Source organism: Gymnogyps californianus, chromosome 13 (assembly GCF_018139145.2).
Source record: "Gymnogyps californianus isolate 813 chromosome 13, ASM1813914v2, whole genome shotgun sequence".
Taxonomy (NCBI): Eukaryota; Metazoa; Chordata; class Aves; order Accipitriformes; family Cathartidae; genus Gymnogyps; species Gymnogyps californianus.
In genome coordinates this window covers 9,147,503-9,171,539 of record NC_059483.1, presented here as the reverse complement: position 1 = coordinate 9,171,539, position 24,037 = coordinate 9,147,503, and the positions used below count along the sequence as shown (strand labels likewise).

Genomic DNA, 24,037 nt, shown 5'->3' with positions numbered 1-24,037 from the left:
CTGGGCTAGCAGGAGTCATTGTCGGTTTGAATTGGCTGCTGGGAGGGAGTGACTGCAAAACCTCTCGGAAAACTCCCAATCTAACATGCTTTCCATCAAACCAGCCTGCTTTTTAATTTCAGCTAGGGCTTTGCCCCGTGCCGTGTGTTTGTACGTGCCCTGCAGGCTGCTGCAATTGGCTGCTTTGGGAGAAGCTAAAATCCAAACTGAGGCCTTTTGGTGGAAGGTAAGTGGTGGGCAAGGCTGATTCCCATGTAACAACAGCGGCTGTACCAGGGTGGACCATCAATTAGATGTCCAGAGACAAATCATAGGATGTAGAGTGCAGATAATGGTGGAAACCACTGCGGAGGTGATAGCAGAAATGCCCTTGTACCTGGGGAACAGTCTGGTCCCACCCTGACCTTGGGGAGCAAATTGGGAAACCATCTTCTTAATTAATAAACTGTAAAAACACCCATGAGAAAAGAAAATGCCTTTATTCTGAGAGGTGGGGGCTCTTACATCTCAGCTTGTAATTTTTTTTTTTTCTAAGGCAGACATAAAAAGACTCCATAATTTATTCTTAGGACATCTGAATAGTTATTTATTGAGAAGCCACAGTTCTCACACTTTTACAACTGTCGGCTTGTATAAGGCAAAAAAAGCAAGATGGATCACTATTTTACACAGAAAGTAAAAGCTCTGGAGGGGGGACTGATGGACATGCAGTTACTGGTCAAAATGCAATGTACATGACATATATAAAAACCATTGTGAAACAGAGGAATTGTAAATTATGGTTACAATCTACTGAAATAAATATTCAATATATTATTATAAACACATTTGTATAGTCTAAGATTGTAAATAAAGTTGTCTTTGTACATACACGGTTATTTGAAATTTAAACAAAAATGTAACATTTAGAGGAGCAAACGTCAACATAAAACAACTGCTTTGGACTTGTAATGTGGCATGATATATCCAAAATGATAGGATTAATCTGGTGTGGCAATTAGAATGACTAATCCTTTGGGATGTAGCCTCTATGGAGTTAACTGCATATTGAAGGGAAGAACCTGGTACATTAACAAAGATGCAGAATGATTCAAACGGCTGTCTGGGTTTGTTTGTTTTCTGGTTTTCAAATGAACAGAGAGAACAAAAAAATCATTTGTAATTGCCTCGTTCTTCTTTTAAAAACAAAGCTGTTTTTTTATTAATTTTAAGCAGTTGGCATCCACAGAAGAGAAACAAAGAAATGAAAGGACTCGATTCACTCATCTTCACAACAATTTACCATCAATGTATATACAGTACATTAATGAAGCATTGTTTAAACTTTAATTATAACAGGGACACACCTAGCATGTTTTCTATGTAGTTTTTCCATTAACAGTATTAAACAATGGTGCTCCATATTGCTTATGAACATATAGATATGAAATTAGGAAACCGATGAATCAAAGAGAGGTGCTAATCTTATTACCACACAGCTAACATGGCATTTGTATTGGTAAACTTCTCATGGGCATTTAGAGCTGACATAAAAATTCCTAATGTGGCTAACTGAGTTACAGACGAGGTACATGCACGGATACCAGGCGACCCCCAGCCGGTCCTCCGGGCCAGCTTCCCTAGTCGTCCTCTTCATCTTCCTCATCGCTGTCCTTCATGGTGATCCCCTGGAGCCCTCCGCCTTCGCTGACCGACGCCGTGGCCTCCTCTACTGTCAGCCGGTTCCGGATGGTCTCGTAGGTTTTGCTGTTTAAAGTGGAGTCCAGCACGCCTTGCAATCGGAAATCCCGGTACGTTTTCTAAAGTGGGGAGAGGCATGGAGGAAGGAGGAGACAGCAGAGAGGTCAGGGCCGACACCGGCTCCCCCGCTTCGCCGCAGGAGTCGGCCCATGCCCCCGTGCCCGGGGTTTGGGGCCACTAATGGAAGAGGCTGGGATGCCAGGGAAATCTCAGCCCTGGGGACATTTTGCATTGCCCCGGACAGCGCAGAGGCCGTGGCGGGGGGGATGTCTCTCCTGGCCACCGCTTTGCCGTGGCAGAGGTCCCTTTAGGGTGCCTCGGGCAACAAATTACGGCTCTGCGACTCCAGCCCTGCCTTTGCAGAGCCTGCAGGGTGGCCGGGCTGTGTGGCTGCATGCAGGCTTCGAAGCAGGGATGTACTGGGGGCTGCTCAGGGGAGCTTTGGATATGGGAGGCTGGGGTCTAAAAAGACATCAAAGCAACAGATAAGGGCTCTGCTCCAACTAACTACCCTTGCTTCTGGATGCATTCATCCTGCCTGTAATGTCAGTTATTTTCCTTCACGCAGCAGAACGCTTATCGCCCGTAACCGCAGACGTGATTACGTGTTCCCGGAATGCTCCGTATTAAACAATCCTACCTACAGTACTGGGATTAAATAAACTAAGTCCAGGATACCGGAGAAAATTGTTGATGTATAAACATAAGCACATGGCATGTGGTTCTTAAATCTCTCTTTCTTCACCTAATTCTGAAACTGGAGTTGTAGTTCCATGGTTAGCTATATTTCCCTTGTTATTACGATTAATATCTCTCATTTGAATTTACGTTTAAAAACTTCTTGACTCTGTGAGATAAAACTCTGGCCTCGTAGTTCATTTAATTCTGCTCTGTGCTCTGCGTGGAAACTTTACTGTTCTGCTATTTCAGAAAGTCCTTGGATTTGTTGTAGCTGCTTCTGAATGTAATATTGGTATAAATAAAGCACAAGGAAGAAAGCTTTCCTCAGCTAGCTGACAAGTAGAAATAATTTGTCTGTGCCTGTTGTTTTCAGTTATGAAAAGCACATTTAATACATTTCAGTTTTAATTTATTCATGCCTTCAATGTGTTCACTGCACACAAGACCATAAACATTATAAAATACTAGACCAAAAAGCATTAGATAGAACCTAAAATGATCAAAAATATATTTACCCCCTTCTGTGATCTTATTATTTCATGTAAACCACTGTGATTTCACACTGAAATAATTATCATTAGTCCAAGGCACGCACACACACACATATACACATACACGTGCACTCAAGGAAAAAATGTTACTTTCAGGGTATGTTATCTCACCTTTGTGATCTCTTAGAGTTGATTATATACACCCATTGTAAAAGAAACGACTTCAATTAACAATGAGAACAATCCTCATTTGCATTCTGACGATAATTACAAGCCATAGCTGGGCTCAAATGTTTCTAGTAAAACAGTGTTAAAAACTTTTGGTTTGATTTAACCCATTTTAACACTGGAGTTCATTGGTGTGATCAACATGTTTGTCCACAAAAAGGCTAATTTTGGTGTGCTTACTGTACAAGCGGGGTCAAATACCAGTAGAGTTTCCCTTTTTTCATGCAAGCAGTTACTTTGTTCTTATTTGCACACCTGTATTTTGCATCTATATGCATTTCAAGTTCCTGTTTACCCTTGCTATGTGCCATACACACAAGTATCTTAATTTTTAAGAATTTTAATGAATGGCTTAATTTATTTGCCGGCGACAGTTTGCCTAAGAGAACATGCCGCACACATGCAGGCATACACACACGCTCCTTCTGACAGCAAGATGGTATTGAAAACACATGGGATGATTACCTTTACTATCCTAATGAGAGTTTTCAGTTGGTAAATGTGAAGCTGCAGGTCCATGCGGTCTGTCAGCCAGGTGCAGACAACATTCATCGAGCTGGTGTACCATTGCTGCAAGAGAGACAGGACTTCTCCAGCAACCACGTTAGGGCTGCGTGCTGTGCCCTGAATAACACAGGCTGCACCCAGCATACCGGCAGCACCAACCTTTCCCACTAGCCGGCCTGTTCATGGGATATGACAGACTTAGAGGGGGAGACAGGCACCCTCTTCTACACCGAATTTCCATGCATGAGCTTTTAAATTTTAATAGTAACAACAACAAACTTATTAAGAGGGGTAACGGCCACCAGCAACGCCACAAGGTTTTTGTAATCTGATTTTGCCATTGACGCGACTTGCCAGCAGTGGTGTGCGTTTGGCCCAAACCATTTTTTAACCCATTTCCCCCCCCCTCCCCCCCAGTGAGAGCACAGTCCTGCCTTTAAGTGTGTCAGACCCACACTCAAGCTACTTACCGTCTTGAAATTCAACCATAAACAGCCACGGGGCGAGTCTGGTTCCCTGACGGCGAGCGGAGGGGAGGCTCGTGCGGGGCAAGGTTTGGCTGCGGGTGAGGATGCAGGTGTAGGCACCTACAGGCGCCTGCCCAGGCTGCGCGGGAAATGCTTTGGTTTCACCCTCACAATTATGCAAGATGGAAAAGCAGCAAAGAAATGAGCTTGTTTCAAGCTGCTGAACTCACAGGGCCCCTCCAGGGCCTGAAATTTTGCTGCCTGTCTGTGAAAAAGGCTTGCAGCTGTGTGGCAGCAGCCTGCCAGCCCTGCAGCGCAGGAAGTCTCCGGTGGGCTGTGGATCAGCGCCCTGCTCACGCAGGGCTGGCATTGCACGTCTGACGCCACACAGACGAGCAGCGAGCCCTCGAGAGAAGGAAAAGCCGGGGCTGTGGCGGGGGGGGGGAAGGATCACAAACCTCCCCACGGCACTCAGCACAACGGTTGGTTACAAAGTGGTCTGCATACAGAAAACCATCACGCCTCTGTATGCACAGTCACATCCTTCTCTCGCAATCTCTCTTACACACACACACAGATCAAAACCTGTACTGCAGACCAGCTGTAATTAATCTAGAACCAGTTAAAGATAAAAAAACCCCACCAGACCAGTTTATAAAAATCCTGATCGAGCGCCATCCAGGTTAGACCAGCTCCCTCCCAACTAGCCTAAAACCTTGCATCAGTCTAACGCAGGTATTATCGCCTCCCTTCACTGCACCTTTGGTGGAGGCCTCCGACACAGAAACATGCCCTCTTCCCTCTAGTTGCTGAAGCTGCCAGCGCAGCAGATGAATGGAGACAGCGGAATATTCTGTAATTGCAGAACTGAGGCCGGTGACTTGTTACCCTCCACCATTCAACACCGGCTGAGAGGCCAGCGCCTGCCTGCGAGCAGAGTGCGGATGGCGCTGCTGGACGTGCGGCTCCAGTACCGTCAGCTGTCACTGGGTAGGGCTTAGCTGGCAGCGCCGGGGCCCGCAGACACTGCTGTCCTGGGGCAGAGGCAGAAGCTGGCAGAAGGCTCACCAAAGCAAACAAATGAGTCCAAGCTAAACCAGCCCAGCACCACAAAAATGTGGGCTCGACACACGTTATTGAACCATACAGTAATGCACCCGGGAGTTGCTACCCTCCACCAGGAGCTGACAGCAGAGGTTAGTCATGCTGCACGGGGAAGGGTTTTTCCCCCCACTTTAGTGAAGATGTTCCTGTACTTCTATTTCTACACCACTTCTTAATGAAATGGAGGCAATAAAGGGGTGGAAGAGTCACCAAAGAAATGGCACGTGGTGATCTCTTGCTCGATGCTTACACCTTGTGCAACTTGTGGCAGAGATTCCTGCTGGTCCTTCATCTCCAGGACGGAGACCTGGCAAGAGCTAAGAGCTCGAATGAAACTAATTATGACAGGCAAGCAGGAGGTCTCTCCGTAACAGAAGTCAAGCTCAGATACTGTTAGCTGTCACTTGAGGTCCTGATGTCAGATTGAGTTGTGAGTGAAGCACCCTGGTTAGCTGGTGTAGGCCTGACCAGCATAGCAGACATGAAGGTCTGGTGAGTCTTCGTACTTTCTGAGGGATTCCTCAGACTAGTCTGAGAGGTCAGAGCATCCCTGGATATCCCCAGAGAGGCCTGGGTGCCTGTGGGTGCTGGGACAACGACCCAGGACAGACAGCAGACAGCGGGGGGGTAGGGGGGTGGTGATGGTACAAAGTGACTGCTGTCACTGGGGAATCTGCCTGGGTTTCCTTGTAATGCTGCAGGCCGATGTGGGCAAAACAGAGAGAAATCATTAATGTTTGTAATGTTACTTTTCTGCAATCAGCATGCTTAAATGAGTCATGCTCTCGGGTGACATTAGCTGTGACCCAGGGCTGCGCTGGCACATGGGTGTCCAGGTCACCCAAACGCCTCCTTCCACCACCTCTCTAAATCAAAACCCACAGAGGAACGAAGCGACTGTATGTTACATATGCACGCCCTCTCCCTTCCATTGCTGCCTCTCGTCTTCCACAAAACAATCTGCCGGGTGTCTGTGTCACCTCTAAACGAGATGAGAAGTCCCTGGCGGGGGCAGGTCCTGCCATTTCTGTTTGTCCCGTGCCACGCACACTGACACGGCTGTATGAATCCAAAACAGAAATTACAACTTCTGCCCGGAGGTTATCAGCAAGGTGACTTTGCTGCTGCGAGACCTTCAGATTAAGCAAAACAAAACATTTTTCTGTGTTTCTGATAGTCCCTCCAACACGCTGGATTCTGGGGAGATGCAAACTCCTCTGAGCCGAATCCAAATCGTACGCCTCTCCTCTTGAGCACTGGCTGACAAGGGCTCAGCCAGCGTACTGCTCGGCTGCATGAAAGGAGCTCTCTTTCTCAAAGCTAAGTTACTCCAAAGACTTTCTGCTTTATGAGAAAAAGACAAAGTTTAATTCATTGATCTTGATACACAAAACCGTCACGTCACTTCATAGAGCACACACCAACTGCTGAATTTAAGCCCTGCATATTCATAAAAATAAGTTAGCCCATAAATTAAATGTTCCCTTTAGCTATCACTAGTGTTGATGTGCTATAAGACGCACAAGCCCTCTGATTCATGACTAACCTACCAAAGAAGATAACATTTGCATATGATTATATTATTAAAAAAACAACAACAAAGCCAAATGCTCTGAAACAGAAACGTGATCATTTCAGACAAAAGAGCACAGTGTGGTCCTGTCAGGACACCAGCCGCCTCACTCTCCCCGGGGGGGGTCTGCCATTCCCCGAAGGGCAGCGGGGTGCATGCTGGGGACGCAGGGTTCCTCGGGGCTCCAGCTCCAGCCTTGCGGCTTGTCCCCATACAGACGGTGCAGAGGGCACAGCCCAAATACTGAACTTCGGGGCCTTGCCATGGGGCTGCAACACATTTCAGGCACATTTCTGGAGCCCCAGCGCCAGCTAAGCTGTGGCATGGGCACACTGAAGTAACTAATATAAATATATTTTCTGAAAACTCCTCACACCTGGTTGTAAAGAACGAGTAGACCTCACTGATGCTCCCAGGCCCATGGACCTCAGCTCCACATATAACTCGCTGCTGCACACACACATTACTGATGCTAGCTGGCATCCCTGTCCATCACTCGGAGGACAATTTACACTCAGTCTGGGGGCACAGGGTGAGGAACGGCTGTGGAGGGCGCATCCTGGTAGATGCGTGGTGGATGCCACACATCCACTGGGATGTCAGCAGGGAAGGGACCAGGGCTCCCGCAGAGCCATGCCGTGGCCCCCGCTGCCTGCTGCGCGGTGCGACCTGGCTAACAGCAGAGGAAATGCAAACAGACGCTCTTTGAGTGCTCTCAGAGCCCAGTAACAGCAAGTAGATACCATATTTGCAAGGCCAGGAATTTAATCCCTCTTTCAGGTTAGTTTTCCTGTTCGCCTTCTGTCTTTCACAGCAGCCCTCATTGCTGGGTGCTAGCCTGGGTAGGTGAGGTGGGCCATGGGCTGGCTGGGATGCTCCTGGACAGGCATTAGAGGAGCTGAAGCATGCCAAGGGGTGGGCTTCCATGGCTGCCCATCCAACACCCCAACCAGCTCGAGCAATAAGCTTCCTCGTTCTCCCCCCGTCTTTTTTTTTTAATGCAAAAGCATGATCAATAAGTTGCTGAAATAGCAAGTTTGTCTCTGAATACATAAGTTGCAAAAATTGATATGAATAAATCTGCAAGTAACACACTGAGTGTGGCACATTTTATCAAAAAAACGCCCTGTGCTGGGCTCCTGCGCTTTCCGGGAGGTGGTGTCATTACACATACCCAGGAACATCTGCAAACCCCCGTCTTCTTTGGTGTGAGCTGAATGGAAGCATGACCTCCTGTTCCTTGCCATGAACCTTGAGTTCACACTCATATTTTACATGTTACAGGAAGCCACAGCTCACCCCAGGGGTGCTGCAAACAGAATCTCGTAAGCCAGATGCAACACTGCTTCTTAAGGCACCTGAAGGAGCTGTATTCTTCATTCAAAAGCTTACATACTAGTAGCTTAAGGTCACTTCAGCTTTTGTAAAGAGTGGGACAAAACCAGGAATGCTTATAGGGCTGGGTTGTCAGCAGGGTAGCAGAGGGATTACAAGGAACCTGTGACTCTGCCTCTTTCTGCCTTTACTGGTAGTTTTTTTGTGTGTGAACAAGTGCCATACAACAGATTGAGGCTGGTATAAAGGCCTGGGACTGTGCAAGAGCACCCCGCTGAGCCTCAGCTGTGCTTGCAATTAGCAATAGGCATGAAATGATTATTGTTGTGGTGGCTGATGGCAATCTGAAGTGACAAGTTTTATGGGGGAAGTTGTAGTAGGGATGTTCAGCAAGTTTCTGCAAACCATTAATCGAAGGCTACAGCACAGTTTAGTCAAAGCTATTTTATGTCATTCCAAAGGTCTCACAAGGATGCTGAAAGAATATTTTTCTGCTCTCAGTGCCTTGGAATGGAGTTTTTCTAGGTCAGGGATTCTTTACTGCCCTATTTAGTGTCAAAAATACCCATTTGCCTCAAATTAGCAGAAAGCTTGTAGTTAAGGGCTAGAGATTAGGCATACAAAATTACTCAGCAGGTGACTGCTGGGTGGATTTGGGGGTTGAGAAGTCTTTAAAACTGACTACAAGACATTATATACTTCCGACAAAAGAACATAGTAATCCTACCTGCTTGCTTTAACCACTGTTGTTTGTCTATTATTATGTGCTTTAATGCTCATAAGAGCAAAACTACTGGTGATACTACTCAATTACCATAGTAACTCTCCCCTATGACCTCTCATTTCAGTACTCGCTTTCCAACCAGAACCAATCCAAGCAGGGCAAATCTATTTAAAACTGTGACACACACTGCACAAGGAGGCTCCGAACGCCGGCTGGCTCCCTCTCTTTGTCCGGGACACGGACTTGTTTTGAAATGCTGAAAGGCAGCTTTGAAATGAAGCCTTGAATTCAAGGTGTTTCAAAGGTGAGGGACTGGATGTCGGGCGGCTGCCTCCGCAGCATCCCCGAGCTGGCCAGCATGGGGTGAGGGGACCACAGAGGTGGGAAGGGAGAGAGGAACAGGCTGACTGTGAGTCTTATTTCCCAAAGGAAAACTGAACCTGCTCTCAGGCAACAGCCCTCTCTCAAAGCGACTCAATCAGCCAGGAAAAAAAAAAAGAAATTAAAAAATTACCAACTCTTTGTATCTGGTGTTTGCATCCCCGTCCGATGGGCCAGAAGCTCAGCTGGTGGAAAGCACAGCGGGGCTGTGCTGATTTACAACTGCTGACAGTACGTGACAGCCGACAGAGCCGTGTCCATCCCCATCCTGGGCAGCTCTGAGATCAAATTCGGTATTCGGCGTTGTCACATGCATTCACGGCAGCCACCTCCCCTTGGCAGGTGTCGTCTCCGCAGGGAAGGTCGGGATGCAGCCACAGCCGCTCAGGACCGTGCTTTGCGGGGACCAGCCCTACACACACAGCTGCCAGTGTTGCGTGAAGACTTGCTCGGTGAATGGGAGCAGGAGCTCCTCTGGTGAAGTCCGCCTGCCCAAGGGACCGCGCTCCTGCGTTCGGTCACGGTGCGCCCTGTACGCACACACAGCCGGGTTTGTATACACGAAGCTCACTGCAGGCCTGCAACTCAAAGCCCAGGCTGCTCGACGGCAGTCACGCAAGACCATTCTTGTCCCTCCAATCTTCTCTGGCCCCGAAGGCATTCCTCTCCACCTTCCCTCAATGTTTCTTTCACTGTTGATCCCAGGCAGTCATTGCAACTACAAAAACTTGGTAAAGACAGTAAGCATGAAGCATAGAGCCTCATGGTCAATGCAGTTTCTTACTCTTTTCTTTCAAAAAAAAAAGAGAGATGTTCCCAGCAAGCCTGAACGTACACGGCAGCGTACGCGACCCCAGTTTGAGAGCCTCCTCCGAAAGCCAGCTCAGCCGGGATGCTGGATGTGGATGAGAGTGGTGGTGGGACGAAGTGTGCCTCTTGCCCTGCTCCCAGCCAGCGCTAGCAGTCTCGGCCGGGCTGCCAGAGCTGAGCCCCAGCTATTTCTCAGGCTGTGATCTGGAAACTCAGGTTTTGTCTTGCTGCAGAAGAAGACGTGCTGTCCCCTAGACTGACCCACAGCTGGGAGAGCGGGGGAAGAGCAGGGACAGAACCTTGGTGACACAAGTGTGTCTGAAACTCTTGAGTTAAGATGCATGGCGGTGGCCCGGAGGAGGATGTGGCACAGCCGAGGTGGGCAAAGGGCCACGGTCCCTCAGGAGCACACATAGCTCTGGTCCCCAGTGTCGATGAGGAGGCGGGGACGGACCTTCTCTGCCACACGATGAAGAAGGAAGAGGCACATCTCTCCCCTGCAAGCATACGTTTTCTGGATGGTAAGCGGAGACCTGCCCACGCAGCAATCCCCATCCCACGTGTTCATCAACTTTTCTTCCCACTACTCAACAAAACCCATCCTCTGCGCCGGGTATCACTCCACGGCGCCCTGCTTACGCGCTCCCCCTCTCCTGCCATTTGCCAGGGGACCAGAAAAGCCATCCAAAGGCAGATCAGCATTTTGAGCTACAAAACCTCCTCCTCCAGTGCAGAGGGCCAAACCTGCAGCAGGGTCAGCAGCTCAGCCCCGCAGGCAGAGAGCATCTGGCTCGGTCATGTCCCGGCCGCGGCCACGGGTGGCATCAATAATAAACCAGTGACTCTCTCGATTTACACCTGCCGAGGATTTGGTCCGTTCCCTCAAGCCTGGCAGGGGCCAAGGCTCAGGGGACCGAGTATTGCGCCTGGAAGCAGAGAAACTGGTGTGACATTGCCCACGTTACAGAAATGAAGTTTAGCGGCTGTGGACCTAAAAGCACACAGCTAACCAGAAAATAAGCAATGAGTTAATATCACAGGCATTGATCAGCTAGTCTTACAATTAATGCTTCCAATAAAAAAAAAAGCTCCCCCTTTTTATTCAACAGAATAAGAAATTAAACACTTGTGGGCTCATTCTAAAGAATGAATGAAATTGAATAAGCTACCTAGCACTTGAGATTCCCAGCGAGTGCTTGAATAGAGCAAACCTCCTGAGTTGAATGGATTGCCTTTTGGGACCAATTTGTCTCTTTTCACTCTTTATTCCTCCTTTTTTGCTGACAGATGTACAAAGGCGGAACTGCGCTGTGCAGCTTAGCTACATGCACCCACAGCAGCTGTCACTTTTGTCGAGCAAGTTAATCAAGCAAATGCCACCATATCCCACTTTCTATAAGGAACAACATGTTATAGACAGTAGTCTTGGGAGACGGGGAGGGAGGGAGAGAGACTTTATTTTAACTTTGAGTAGCTGGTATTTTTTTTTCCCCTCTGTGTGTAAAAAAAAAAAAAAGAAGGAAAAAAAAAAGGCAGCCAAACCCGGTAGCACAAGCTGACACTTTTGTTTTCCCGTAGAACAAATATTTAATATGATTTTAACTCTAATTTGTACTAGAGGGAGAGCTGTCCGGTTTTAATTAAATTTAAGGGACTTAGGGGAACATGGTTAAAAAAGAAATGGAAGCTTTTTGTTTGCATTAACGCTTGTTGATAATAATATATTGATTGTCAATTGCTAAGCCCAAAAGATTAGTGTAGTAAATACTATTATCTGAATGCCACAAGTGAAGTGCTAGCTTCCCGTCCCTGCTTTTCCCTTTGTGAGGCAGTTTGAATCACTGGTTGTTATTTATACATTTTCTTTGATAAAACCAACTTGTGTGGCTGATTTTTTTTTAAACCCTGCCTCATTAAGTGCATAATAGCATTTACGTGTGGGGCTTTCTGCTTTTTAGCCTTTCAAGCTTAAGCTTATATTCCTCTCTCACAACCGTGTTTCAAAACTTGGGATGTTCACAAACAATTGGATACAAACCAATATTGTATATATCAGATGCTCTCTTGCTATTGCCAAAGACTAGAAAATAACAGAACATTATCCGCAAAGAGTAAATAAATAGTTATCGTCCTGCTACGCTGCCGCGCGCCAGATAATAACACTGTCCGATCATTAGGTAGCTTTTCTATTGCACATAATTCTTTAAGTGCGTATACTCTCGTTAGGTATGCAAAAGTCGACATCAAAAGTAGGTCTTTCTGTGTAGCGCTACGGAGCACACAACAGCAAAGCCCTGAGAGGGCTACAGGCAGCCCTCGGTTTGCTATTAGAAAGGCAATTCCCCCCCAGATTCACACACTTTGGAAAGTATCTTCTCTTTCACAAAATAAATCTAAGTTTTGGTAACAGATTGCAGTGTGCTAATTTAACTTCTCTGCAGGGTCTTCGGCGTGGTATGTTCAGAAACAGAGCGCACAAATGGGAAGTGTTTGGGATACATGAACTCTTTGCCAGACTCTGGACTCTACGCTTGCACCTCGCCTGTACGAGCAAATCCTCCATCAGCCGTGCTTGGCAGGGCTCTGCCTACACCTGGGCAAGCGGTCCTCACAAGAGGCAACATGACCCTCATTTTCTGAATTAAACCTCTCTATTAAACTCTACGTTAAATTCTAGAGATCTAGTAAAGTGCTAACAATTTAATAGAAATCCCCTGAAACCCCAGGGTCTTTTTTTTTTTTTTAATAAAATTTATGACTTTATTCTATCAAAGCCTCGTGAATCCGTCTGGAGTCTCCCAGGTCACACTCGCACTGAGCTATTACTGAAATAAATGGCTGCACTGTTTTTTCCTGGGATTTTTTGTATCGCTGTAATGCTATCACTGCAAGTACACACAGTGCATTCTTCAACATCCACTCCAGTGCTGTGCTTTCTGGATGCCTTTTACTCTACTTTATATTCCTTAACTACAAAATTTCATTCACATTGACAATGTAGCTATATGAGGAAGTTACAAAGTCAAAGGGGCTCGATATTAAAATAATCTGTACTATTATTTAATAAAGTCACGGTCCCAGCATTGCCTAATAGGGTTAAGCTGCTAGCCAGAGCGACTCATCATCTGTCTAGGATGCAAATGGCATCACCGAATTACATTATCTTTTTCCCCTCCCTTCCCTTCTCAAAAATAAACCACAAAAGAACTTTGAATTGCGTAAGAGCTCTGCCTTCAAACAGGGAAAAGAATTCAGAATGAAAGCTGAAACGCAGACCCAGGTGCATGGAAGTGCCGCATGCTTTTTGCAGTACATATGGTACCTGAGATCACCCACTGTTTGGGGATCTCGGCAAGAGGGTGTGCTCAGGCTGGTGCTTCACCCTTAATTGGCTCGAAGTTGGACCCGACGGGGCTCGGCGGGTCGGTGCCACGGGTGTTAATGGGAGGGAGGCGCGGGACTCCTTGTGCGTACGTTTTCTGCGCGTGCTGGTGGGATTGCACAATTCCCCGCTTGCCAAAGGGGCACAACTCATCCTGCACGCTCCTCGCTGCAAATTTCTCTCCGCTCTTAACCCAAAATCATTTTATTCCTTTTCAGGGAGGAAAAGGAGGATCGACATCTTTCATGCCAGTGGGGCCAAGGTCCCCAGCAAATAAAGATGCCCAAGAAGATCATCTCCAACACTCTCCGCTTTCAGTGCTGCACAAAATCAGTTAACACCTACACGTGTTTTGTGCAGCTGCAACTCCACACGCCGCGGTGGGTGCAGGTTTGTTTACTCCGCCTGTCAGTGGCTTTGCAGGCAATCCATGCGCTCTCATCACACAAGCAAAGGTTTCCCACTGCAGGTACACAGCCAGACAGAGCCAGAAAGGGACCTGCAGATGGTACTGCACCTTCACCAGAGGAAGAACAAATCTGCTGCTGGGGATCTAACGGCTTGTACTTACTCAGACGTTCCCAAGCTATACGTCAGGGTGGTCTACACCGCTAGCCAGATGCCAAAATCTCTGCCTAGGCAAGAGCCACATACTCACATCCCTGGCAGAGGTGAGGGCAGGGTATCTCTGGGGATGAGCCACAGGCAGGACATGCCAACGTCTCCCTGAGCTTTCTCCCCTGGGGAGGATCTCATTGAGGAGCTACTGCAATGTTGGCCCATCTCCTCCTACAGCCGGGCATGCCCCGGTCCCAGCACACCGGCGTTTGCTGTGAGTAAACACCTACGCCAGCTCGCACGCTGACCATCTCCGAATATAGCCCAACCACGTGCCGCTATGCTTGCTCTGAGGAGGACAAACCCCTGGAGCTGTGCGCTGGTCAGAGCTGGATGGAGGGCAGCAGGCAGAGAAAACTGCGAGGGAGACCTGAATGGAAACAGCTATTTATCTATGGCAGGGTGCAGGGGGGGGATGCTCACGGTGATCCAGGAAGGAAGGCCACTGGCACTGCTCCTGATGGCACCTCTAACTTCTCATTCACAACATCCTCTAACTGGGGACACCCGACGCCTAAACCTGCAGGTTTGCAGGCTCAGAGCCTCAGCGGGTGCTCCCTTTCCCCTTTGAGACAGGACAGACCCAATCCTTGGGCACCGCATTATACATCTGAAGAAAAGGCTGCCTTTTGGGTAACCTGTCCTGGCTACGTGCATCCCTGAGCTGGAAGACCCTGCCTTTACAGGGTGCGCTGGCACGCAGCATCCCATGTACCGGCACGCAGAGGACTGAGCTCTTAACGGGGCCCTGGGTGCACCGTCAGGTTGGCTCGGTGCTGGGCCCTCTCTCCTTTTGCTGTAGATACAGCTCAGGAAAGTGCACAGCGCTTGCTGGGAACCACCAAATAAAACCCAAGAACCCCTGCTGCTTCGCAGGATTTTGCAGGCCTTGGTTTTCCTAAATGAAAGAGCTTCTGCATAAAAAAATACAAAGGCGCACACACACAAAACCACTTCTGTATGGATGCTAGTTCTCAAATACTTTTTTTAACCTATATTCTCTGCTTATTTCCATTTTTCAAAAAAGAAATGAAGTTGACATGTTAAAATCTGAGTTTCTATATAAAGCAGCTTAGTAAAACACAATATCCACACAGCGTGCTGCTTTTTTCTGTCCCGATTCCAGGGCCCTGTTAGTGCAAGGCAGTGATGGTATAACTGGATGCAAACTTGCTCCATAAGATGCAATACAGTAACGCATGCTATGGAATACTTTAATTATACTTGTTATCAGATTGAATTGAAAGCTGTCATGAAGTGGAACTCGATAAACTTTAGCTGGCTCTTTTATAGCCTGCAAATTCCAAAAAAGTAGCTAGAGGCTGTCCGGGTATCTCGGTCCTGGCGTGGGAGGGAGCAGCATCCCTGGTATCATTTCGGGGGTTACACACTGGAGACAACGCACTCCCTGCCCAAGTCCTGCTAAGCATTTTTGAATGCTGATATCATACATCCAGGGCGAGGTTTAAAGGAGCACCGGGAAAGGAAAGAGCCGCAGATCAAGAGAAACGAAGTGACCTGGGACGGCTAATCTCACATGCACCGCTGGCTGGCGGGGGCAATGGCAGCGATTGTGTGGGGCTGGATTGCAGGGGGAGAAAAGGAAAAGAGGGATTGGAGGCGCTGCTGGAAATCAGACAATTCTTCATTGTCCGTGCAGGGGCCGCTGGCTCACCCCTGTGCGCACCGTGAGTTTCTTTGGGCAAAGGCCCTTTGCGCAGCCCGGAGGGAGGGAGCAAAGCTGCCAGCAGCGGGGGCTCAGCCCCGCGGCAGCCGTGCCCCGGCGGGCTGGGGGCTCAGCCCCGCACATCTGCGTGCACCGGGACGTCCCGGCCCTTCCCACGCTCCTTGCACCCCCAGACTCAGCTGGAACCCATGTGAGTTGGGGTTCACGGGGAACGACAGCACCTTCAGGCTCTCCTTCCTGACAACCCACAAGACTGGTGCTTCAATTAGCTAAGGTCTCTTAAACGAAGCTGGAAGGCAGCTTCAGCTCAGAGCATACTATGCAACTCGTTTGCAGTTATAAATGTGCACAGGCAGCTCCCGGTCAGGGAGCAGAGAGGCTGCTTGGAAGAAGGCGCTCTCTGGATTGAGGATACCTTGCTGCCTGCGATACGGCACGATGGCACCTCTTCCCCAAAACCTACCTTGGCTACTCACGTCTACTGGGAAATAAATGATCTTTCACACAGTGCCAGCCCTAAAACAAAAATCTCTGACGCTCAAAAGCACTGTGCGGATGATGTTAGCAAGCCTATGCTGACCTTAACGTAACGGAGCAATCAGTCTGCCTTCTTAGAATGATTAATGGAAAATCTCCTCCGGAAAAGAAATCAAATTAACTGTCTTCAACCAAATGTCTACTGGAACACGAAAAGCTGTTCCGATAAAGACATTTAGGAGGGAAAAAAAACCCCTTACGAGCATGTAAAATCCCATGACAGATCTAGGACTTATTTTATTAAGATTCTGCCTAAAATAAATTAAATGGAGCCTACTTAAATGAGCACTTCAGGAAAGAAGCCTTGCTAAGGGGAATGCAGGAGAGGCGGGAGGCCAGACGCGAGTGCATGCTTGCTGCCGTGTGAAGCTCACGTATGGGAGTATAAAAGGACAAGGGTTGGCTCTGAGGAGTGGTGTCCGTGCTGAGCTCCTCTCCCCACTCCTGTGTGGCTCCGAGAGGGCACATGGGAAGAAAAAGAGGCTGCAGAAGGACGGTGCATGCTGTGCCCCCTCAGGACAAAGAGAATTTGTCCCTTCCTAGAAGATATACGGACAATTGCCATCACAATTTTATTTTTTTTTCCCAGCAAAGGTCCCTGCACTGACTCCAGGTCCGGGTCCAAGTCCTGCCGAGCCAGCCAAGGGCTGCGGCAGCCTCTGCAGCAAAAGCTGCGCTGCTCTGGCTCCTCCAAAGATGCACGGGGAGAAAAAAAGCAAGCTGCACTTCCTTGAGATCAATCTGCCTAATTGTCTTCGTTTCACAACTCACTCGGGAAGGGGCGGGGGGGGGGGGGAAGCAAAAAACAACGCAGAAGAAATAGCTCAGTGGAGGCCATATCAGGATGGGAGTGGGAGAGAGTTAGTGCCCTAATGAGCAGTCTAGCTGCGTAGGAGGGAAACAGGTTGTTGTCTGTCTAAGAGAAAGCGGTGAGTGCGGCTGCAAGCAGATATTAGATGGGAGCCCGGCGCGCAGCCTGATATCCGTTCTTCCCCTGATCCTGCAACCCGTCCTCCTGTGAGTAATTCTAACTCATAGTGAGTAGCTCCACTGACTCACGACCAGGCTTTTGGGTTCGAGGAGAAGGAGAAGGGAGGGTGAGAAAGGCTCTCTTTTGGCATTTGATTGTGCCGTGCAAGGCTTACACTCTAACAAGAAATGCCATGATCCTGCAAGCACGCCTTGAAGGAGCTGCCAAAATTCAAGTGGGTAAACGCGCTGAAGGCAAAAGCTTTGATTTTAAGAATAAGCTAATGCCTAAGTGTCTGCAGAGGAACTTGCTGAATTAACTGATCTAGCTGTCAATCTGTGTTTTCTAATTTTTCCGTATACTCAGGTGTGATATCAGGCTCCAAATCAGCAGGTACTGAAACATATGCTGAGCTGCCTGTGGATCCTCCAGTAAACCAGTGAGAAGTGCTCGGTCAGGTTCCTGGAAATTTGTATAAGGATTTTGCTGAAGTCTGAGACTCGCACAGTGCCCCGCATCCTTATTACTCAATATCTCTGGTATTCAGAAGTCAGTTACCAGCGAGGGCAGCCACCTTTGGAAATACGAGGACAGTCCTGAGCCGTGTCCTCAGGCCCGGCATTCCTGCTGGCCTCCTGGCTGGGGAAAGGGAATGAAAATCCACTAGCTGCAACATCTAGCTAAAAACCCAACTGAGCTGAGCCTGAGGCACAGGACCTGGCGCTGGAACCCCAGCCGAGGGCTTGTGCCTCCTCAAGGGCAGTGGGGAGGAGATGCTGGCTCTTCTAACAGTTGAGCCATGGCTTCTCCTTTGCTGCTGGGAGACGACCTGGAGTGACTGTCCCTCTGCACCGAGGACGGCACAGGGCAGAGCAAACCCCCAGTCTCCCCCATCGCCCCCCGCCGCTACGCCCACCCGGACCCTGCTGATCCCACCCCGCCATCAAGATTAAAAAAACGCCTCCGTCTTGCAGAGACGAACGGGCTCGCTTTCTCATTTCAGGAGAAAACACTCTGTCTGGTATCCCGGCTGTGACACAGACCTTCGAGGAAGCCGACCATACACAGTGACAGTGAAGTGGTAAAACTGCCTTCTGCAAAAAGCACCGTGAGTACTGCCACCTCAGCGGGCTGTATCACCGCGTGATTAAGTTCTTACCAGACTTTTTGGTAAAGGCAACCTTCCTGATCTGATAACTGCCAAGGACAAGCCAAATACGCAGGGTCAATCTATGCACATTTAATCCCCAGAAGGCAGATTAAGTGTATAATTGACCCATATAATCCATGTATCATCTCCAGTGAAATGTTTTCTATGTCCGGTTTAGGCAGACATGAGGCCCATAAGAAAGCGATCAGAGACACAGTATTACCATCGCAGTGGATTTCATCAAAGTTAGAGATGGCTTTTTAATCACTGATCTCAGAGACTGCTAGATTTAAGCAGATGAACTAGCACTAAGCACATCTGTTTTAATCCTTATCTTCTACTCAGGCTGGTGTCTTCAAGAAATACAAGGAGGAAAAAAATAAATTAATTTTTTTTTAGGTCCTTGCAATCTTTGGAGCTTCTCTTGGTGTTTTGATCTCTCATATCAAAAGCATGTTTTTGTTTTTTTCGGTAAGATATTGAATTAATCATCAGAGAGAAAAATGCCATCTGCGCTATTTAGGGACTGCATCAGGATGCTGGAATTCGCAGGATCTCGGGGAGCTCACTCGACGTTCAGTAGCCTTTTGTGTACGTGCTACTCGCCTGCGGCTGGGGAGGAAATATTCTCACTATGTTTTACATTAGTGTTTACCAATTTATGAGGAAGAAAGGTTGGCAATCACACTGTCTACTAGTCAATCATCACAGACTTTCTGGATCACATATGTTCTGATGGGTTGAAACCTATACTGTATCTAAGGGTGTGTGTAAAGATATACACGTACATACATGTATAAATAACTTCCACCAAAGGGCACAACCCTTACAAGTAAAACTCCCACTGCCTTCAGACAAAATTACGGATGTATAAACTCTGATCCTATGAAATTCTGAGTGTCCTGAGCCAAAGGGGACCTGAATTTTGCAGGATTGGTCTGAAGACTCGAGATGACTCTGAAGATATTTTCCCACGTTTAAGATACATCCGCCTGCCTCTGCCTCATTGTTCCTGTCAACAGTCACATTCTGCATGTCAACTCTGCCCCCTTTCCGGGGAAAAAGTGACAAAATTTTACTTTCTATCAGGCACTACACAGAGTTTGCGATCCTTCTGCGTTGCGTGCAAAGTATCACAGCGGTTTAAACCCCAAAGCACCCAGCCATGCACAGGAACGCAGGGAGCGGATGCTACGATGCTATTCTGAAACTCTTCTGTTACCACTGCTCTATACCAACGGGCCTTATTACAGTGTTTTAGCTTTAAATGTTATCAAATTAGTGAGCCAGGCCAAGTAAATAAGTCATGTTACTCTGCAGTAAACAGCACTGCCAAAAAGCTAGTTAGGTTTTGATTACCAGCAGAACTCCACGATCAATCTGTTCATTCAATGAACCCAAGAATACAGATTTTTAAAATTAAGATGACTCTATTTCGGGGCGGAGGGGGGGAAACCCTGACTAATTTGCAGAATTAAGAGGATTAACACACACAGACCACACAGAAATATTACAATAATCTTCCGCAAACACCAGTATTTCCCAAAGAGCGTAGCCCTGTTCTGCAGGTGTGAGCAGGGCATGTGATGCAGGGGAAGAGATGGTTTCTGAGCTAAGAAATCATGGCAAATACCAAAAAAAAGACACATTAACCTCGCTTCTGTTGGGAGATGGCCTAATGCACTCTGCAGCCTCTGCTCCTGGGAGGAAACAAAGAGGGGAAATGAATGGAAACGCTGGGCAGGACTGCAGAGAAATGTGGGAATTAGGAATATCCTGGGAGCTGCAAACCCCACTGAACATGCAATAGGCAACCTTGCACTGTGAACCTCTACTCTTGCACTACTCACGACTGCACAGAAAGGGGATTTCACCCTATATTGTGTCTCTAACATGATTCCACTGAAGGCAGAGGAACTGCCTGCAGGCAGATTTAAGCTGTTTACCTGCTGCTGCTGCATGTATTACCATATAACATCCTAAAACTGGACTAAGCTTTTGGCTGGGGTAAGCCAGCATCGCTGCACTAAGCCAGTGGAGGAGCTGGCCTCGAAAGTGTTAATAATCTCATTGCCTGGAGAAACTCTGCAGCTAAGAGGATTGCTCCTCTGCCACGCTGGGGGAAGCGAGAACAAAATCAGGTCCAAGTCTAACTTGGCATTATAAATACCATTTTTGATTATTCCTCTTCTCTTTCTTATTAAAAAGGTAGCTAGCACCTAAAATGTCCTTGGAAAATACGACCATCGGTGCAGAGACGAAAGGAGCTTAAAGACCCTGGGGCCGTCTGCTTCGCTGCATTAGGTGAGGGGGACAAAGGGCTGCAGGGCTGTGGCTGAGCTTGGGACAACGGAGTGAAGCGTTTGCTCCTGTTCTTACCAAAACGTAAGTGAACACAGCACTGATTTAAACAGGGTCTGGGCCCAGGTGACCCCCACATACTCATAAATCCTGCTGCTACTGACCCGCCAGCAGCACCTCAGCTATGCTGAGAGCTGACCTCAGGAGCAATCAGCTTCTTCAGCTGCAACCTGGCAAAGACGATACACGACCGCTCAAAACGTAATTCCAATTTTTGGGTGGCTAGGGCTCGGCACATCCCCCTCCCTCCTTATGAACCAAGGGCCCCGCAGCTCGCCCCGCTCGCGGGCGCACACTCACGTATGCAAGACGCACGCGAAGAGGCTGGCGGCATCGGGTCCAGGAACGGGAACGGGAATGGGAACGGGAACAGGAACAGGAATGGGAACGGGAACGGGAACAGGAATGGGAACAGCTCCCACACGCTGCGGCTCCCGCCTGCAGCCGGTGTGGGTCAAAACAGGCTGAGCAATGTAAAAAACCCTACTCTTGATTATTTTATTCTGCATGGACTAGGGAGACTGGAGGAAAGCAGGGAGGGAAAGAAGGGTTTTGCACTTTTTGCTTTCCACCAAGGTAGCTGCTCTTTTTTTTTTTTCATGTCAACTGTTAATTTGTTTAAAATATGGCTTGGTAAAACTAAGTACGAGTGGATCAAACTGAAATCAATATTTGTGCTAATTACAGCCTTTTGAAAATTGGAAATAATGGCCCAAAGGGTACAAACACACCAACTGTGAATCATAGGGAAAGGATGAGGGAAAAGGCAGTGTGGGCATTGAAAAGAACAGTCCAGATGAGCTCTGGAAATTTAACTGCTCATGGAATAAATTTCAACAAAAACGAGCAATGCACTCGCAGGCCCGCTGCAGATGGAAGCGACAGTCTTTTGTTTTATGTTTTGTTTTTTCTCCCCAAGCCTGCTTGATGGGTGATTTGCGTCTGGTGCTCTGCGCTGCAAACTCTCCCCGGAGCGAGCACGCGCGGCGCCCGGAGGAGGCACTGCTGTGCTCCGTGCATGAATGAGGCATTCTCAGTGGATATGGGTCATGCTAGTAGATGTACACAGTAAGATTATTTGACTCTAATTCATGCCACTTGATATAATGTGATAAAACATTTGACATGAGAGATAAGTTCCATTTTAATCTGGTAAGGTACAGGGGAAAGAAAGAGTGGGAATTGTAAAGGAGGAAGAGGTTTCTAAGGGACAGGTAATGCGCAGAAAGAGAGGTATCGAGTGAAGGAGGAGGTTGGTTGGGAAAAAAAGCAGCTTTCCCTGCACACTGAGGAAGCAAACGAGCGAGTAAAGAAAGCGAGGAAGGCTGTTACAGTTCCAGAGCCGGGAGACTGAGAAATGGCACTGCTGAGAGATGAAAGGAAGGAAAGTAGGAACAGAAGCTGCTTCAAACAGAAATCGATATATGGACAAATACCCTAGAGGAGACTGAAACACTAATGCTACAGGCTGGCCGTCAACAGAAAACCTTCGCTATAGAACAGCTATGAGGACAGAAAGGCTATAACGCAACAAGAGCAACAGAAACAGAGATATCGGTTAACATGCATCCAAATCCAAAACAAACGGGCATCACAGGTCACTGTTCTCTTACAGTCCAATGAATTTATCTTGTGCAACAGAAAAATAGCTCTGAACATATGGGTCAGTTCCTACCATGCCATCTTCATCAAGGAGACCATGTCTCAACTTCACCTTTGGTGTCAGACACCACAAGATGGTCCTCCTGAAATACTAAAGTCCATTCCTAATCAGCTCTGTTTCGGTTAGCTTTTACAATTAAAATTTAGTACGCTTAATTCGCTGTCAGTTTTGGAGTGCTTGTCAATGAAACACACTGCAAAATGTGCAGAAGAGATGGCCCTTAGCAAAAGCATCTGCCAAAAACCCGGCTCAAATTTTAACAGTGAGAACAATGACCAAGATGTGCTGTTACAGAGAGATTTTCTACAAGCTTAAACATAGTAAAGGGCTCTCTTAGAAGATGCTGTTCCCTTAAAATCCACGCACAGACAGACCAAGACACAGTAGACTAGAGTAGAGATTTAAAGCAGGCAGAGAGCAGATACGAGCCTTAGTCAGAAAGAAAGGAAAGATTTATTTATTTTTTAAAGCTATAACCAATAAATTTTCTCAAAATGTGACTTATCCTCCTGTCTTATTTTGTCACATTTTGGGTCTCTCCTGCTTGGTGTCCAAGGAGGAGAAGGCATTTACTTACATCAAATAACCTTTCTATATACATCTCCTCATTGACCTTATCACGCAGGACATCCTGAGAGTGGCGGACAAATGTCACATAGGCATCAGCAACATCCATCCCCGGCTTCTGCATGGGGGAGAGAAGAAGAGAGAGAGAGAGAAACATGAATAGCGGCGCAGGGAGCAGCTCCTCTGTGTAGCCTCGTCGCTCCTTTTCCTTCTCCTCCATCTCCTGCTGTCCTCCTGCAGTTCACCCTTTCCTTACCTGACGGACACCGAGTCCCGCTGCTTTGTGCCCCATGCCCAGCAAAATACTGGGTGCAGCACAAGATCATGCAAAGACACTTGCTCTTTCTCTTCTTTCACCTAGAGCGAAGCTGGTCAGAGGAATAAAGCTCTTCCTCGACATACCGACGCCGGGAAGTTGTCTTGCTACCTTTGGTGCTGTTGACCTAATGGGTGAACCAGCAAGCCGGGCTGGGGATTTGTTTTCTTGGGTCATCTTCTCTATGCAAGCCCTTGGTTTCTGAAGGTAGAAAGCTAACAGCCAGAGCTGGGCTCTCGGTTCTTCTTCTGCGGTGTGAGGATGCGTGCAGTAAGCAGCTGCTGTTGCAGGAGGCATCCCAAAATCACCTTTCTTTTTCTGTTTAGAGCCCTGACTTTAGCTCACATTTAGTGCTGCCCTTCAGAATAAATCGGGTAAATGATAAGTCAGGGAATGTATGTCTACATGAATGTTTAAGCCACTGCTAAACTGCAGGAAGCCTGCCTGTGCTGTCACATCTCTACAGCTCTCTACAGAATTTAACTGATTTTAAAAAGTAACCTACAAGTGTGCAAGATTTTGGGGATAACAGCATTTCTTTAAAGAAAATGGGAACTGAAGCAGGTGGATGGGAAAATAGTTAAAAAAAAAATCCTGTTTGAGTTCACATTGCTTGATATATTGGAATCAAACTTACCTCAAAGGAAACCCATTAAAATACTGTAACACGAGTCATTACAAGAGCTGCCACAAAATCTTAAATTTCCATGGCACATTGTAAGTTTGTTAATAACTAGTGTCATTA

General features: G+C 47.6%; 1 protein-coding gene across 17 annotated transcripts in view; it reads right to left on the bottom strand.

The window, feature by feature from the left end:
• Positions 1–479: 479 nt before the first annotated feature.
• Positions 480–24,037, bottom strand: part of CADPS (calcium dependent secretion activator) — a 225,469-nt gene continuing 201,911 nt past the window's right edge. For all 17 annotated transcript variants that reach the window (XM_050904397.1, XM_050904395.1, XM_050904394.1 and 14 more), the window contains 3 exons: positions 22,987–23,094; positions 3,606–3,710; positions 480–1,799 (listed from right to left, as the gene is read on the bottom strand). In XM_050904397.1, coding sequence (XP_050760354.1) covers positions 1,620–1,799; positions 3,606–3,710; positions 22,987–23,094 — 393 coding nt within the window. In that variant the 3' untranslated portion in view covers positions 480–1,619. The remainder of the gene's footprint in view (positions 1,800–3,605; positions 3,711–22,986; positions 23,095–24,037) is intronic.